At 31.4% G+C, this 2,512-nt stretch overlaps 1 protein-coding gene across 1 annotated transcript; it reads right to left on the reverse strand.

Moving 5' to 3' along the window:
• Positions 1 to 38: 38 nt before the first annotated feature.
• Positions 39 to 2,154, reverse strand: LOC107722132 (26S proteasome complex subunit DSS1). The gene is made up of 3 exons (XM_016530355.1): positions 1,971 to 2,154; positions 1,358 to 1,451; positions 39 to 290 (listed from the first exon to the last, which is right to left on the reverse strand). Exons 1-3 carry the CDS (start codon positions 2,044 to 2,046, stop codon positions 248 to 250), a joined length of 213 nt encoding a protein of 70 aa, XP_016385841.1. The 5' UTR covers positions 2,047 to 2,154; the 3' UTR covers positions 39 to 247.
• Between the last annotated feature and the right edge of the window lie 358 nt (positions 2,155 to 2,512).

Raw genomic sequence — 2,512 nt, forward strand, 5'->3', positions numbered from 1 at the left:
TATATATATATATATATATATATAAACATCAAACAGAATAGGGAAAACAATTCTTTATTATCACAATTATTAACACAACTTGTATGTAAGGGAGGGGGGAAAAACATTGATATCAGTTTCAACTGACCCATTTTACAAGGCAGGGCTTCTTACAGAAGTAATAAGAGAAGTCACATTTTCTATTGACAGCACAAGCTGACAATATTCAAATGTGGAAAAATCCATTTTCAGCTCAAGTAGTCCAATGTTAAGAGGTTTCCATCTTGTATCCGTGTTTTTCAAGCTCCGCTCTAAAAGATGGGAAAAAGGTAGGGCTAAAAAATGCAATAACTCACAAAACAAATACAAAAAGTATTAAATTTGTAAAAGTAATTGCATTTTCATAATATTAAAAACATTTGTAGTACTATTAATATCAATAAGTTCAATAATATCCATATTATAGTATTACAGAGATACTATTTTAGTTTTTGTTCATATTTTGAATTAGGTTTTTTTTTCAGTTTTCATTTTCATGTTAAAATTTTAGTAATTTTGTGTTTGCCATTTTTATAAGTTTTAGTTTTTAAAATGTCTATATATACATTTTTGACGTTTACTTCAGTTTTAGTTATTAGTTAGTTCAGGTTTAGTTATTTTAGTACATCAAGATAAACTAAATGAAAAATGAGTACTGTTGCCTTGTCAACTAGCTGAAATAAAATATGTTTTTAGTTAAGTTTAATAACCCTAATTATAACATTCTCTTATTATTATTTTTTTAAAGTTTCTAATTGGTTTCCAATTAGAAAACACTTTCGACCAAATATCTTGAGTCTCTCCCCCTTGAGTCTCTTTACCACACGTTTACTAGCCCAGCCATTTCCAGTGCTGGAAAACAAAACTATTACATGAGCGATATCAATAGATTTATAGCTTTAAGGCTTCAGAAAATAGAAATTAATGCATCTACCCATTTACCTTTTTTAACTTAAAATACAAGAATATTAAATGGCTGTATTTTCTGCAGTCAGGTTCTCACACCTAGGAAAGTTCATAAATGTGGTTTGAGGCCACCATGAGTGTTGGTTAGCTATTGAACTAGATCCCTTGGGGACTGTTTTCTTCTAAATGAGTTTAACCACACAAAATTCTTTAGAAAAAATGTGGGTTTCACAGGGATTCCGGAAGATTCTGGCAACAGCCACTAGGACAATACACTGTAATATGTATGTCTAACAGGATTCATTCTTCGTGAATTTAGACTAGGCTAGTACAATCCATATTTTTAGTATTTAACTATCAACAATTAAAAAGTGCCACAAGGTCCTCCCCACTTCATATGCATAATCACACAAACGCAGCATATGAAACCTACCTCAGCTGATTAGAAAATTCATCCTCTACGTTGTCATCATCCCAGTTATCTTCCCAAACATGAGCGTCCTCATCTTCATCCAGGCCCGTCCAGTCTGGGAATGACACAACAGTTTAATGAGGCTGATGATTTACATGGGCCTGGATCCAGCACCAGCTCCACACACACCGTGCAGCTATTAGTTTCTCTTTATTTTACCCAAGATTAATTAAAAAAAAGGTCATAAACTTCATTCTATACGTCCAATAGTTATTCTTGATTAGAAATTACAGAGCAAATATGAAATAATTACTGTAAACAATATACAACTACAATAGGTTTTAAGGTGCTAAAAATGCTAACTGCTAATAATGCTCAGTAATATTGTTATTTCTTTACGTCTGTGGACCAAGGAGCGCTGAAATACTTTTTAAGAAATAATGCATGTTACATTCATATCTTTTCTTTTCAAACGCGACAAACCAACCATTTATTGTATAAAGTGAAGAATGTTTTGTCGGTTAGCTTAGCAGTGCTAGCTGAGTCACTGTGGTGTTGTTTGTGTTTATTTACCCGTAAACTGACTAAAGAGCGCATTTCTACTCAAAACAGCAATCATTTTCAGTTCACTCACCCTCTGCTGGAAATTCTTCAAATTCATCATCCTCCTCCAACAGCCCCAAATCCACTGTTTGTTTCTTCTCTGACATGTCGTGCTACTGATCCAGCGGCTCAACACAGTTTCTCATGGACGCTCAACGTAATACTGAATATGCTGTGCGCGTGCGCAAAACAGTGGCTGGCCCTAGCTCTTTGATATGCATAAGGGTTTCACTGCCTGTATTATATGAGCTAGCCTAGTTGTTTGAAGTGTTTATTCATGAAGGCTCCGCATTATGAATATGGGTGAATGATTCTAAATAAATGTATTTATTTATATAAATGATTCTAAATTTATTTATTTATTTAAAATTATTTATTTATAATTTTATTTTTATTCATTGTCTTTAATTTGTGGAAATAAATACCCATGAAATTTACAAAATATTATAATAATATATTTATTTATTTACTTATTTATTTAAAAATTTGTTTAAAAAGAATAAATATAAAAAGAATAAAAATAAATACACATTAAAATATAACATTGTAATAAAAGTAGTAATATTAATACAT

This window comes from Sinocyclocheilus rhinocerous, unplaced genomic scaffold, assembly GCF_001515625.1.
Source record: "Sinocyclocheilus rhinocerous isolate Xijiao unplaced genomic scaffold, SAMN03320098_v1.1 scaffold781, whole genome shotgun sequence".
NCBI classification, from domain to species: Eukaryota; Metazoa; Chordata; class Actinopteri; order Cypriniformes; family Cyprinidae; genus Sinocyclocheilus; species Sinocyclocheilus rhinocerous.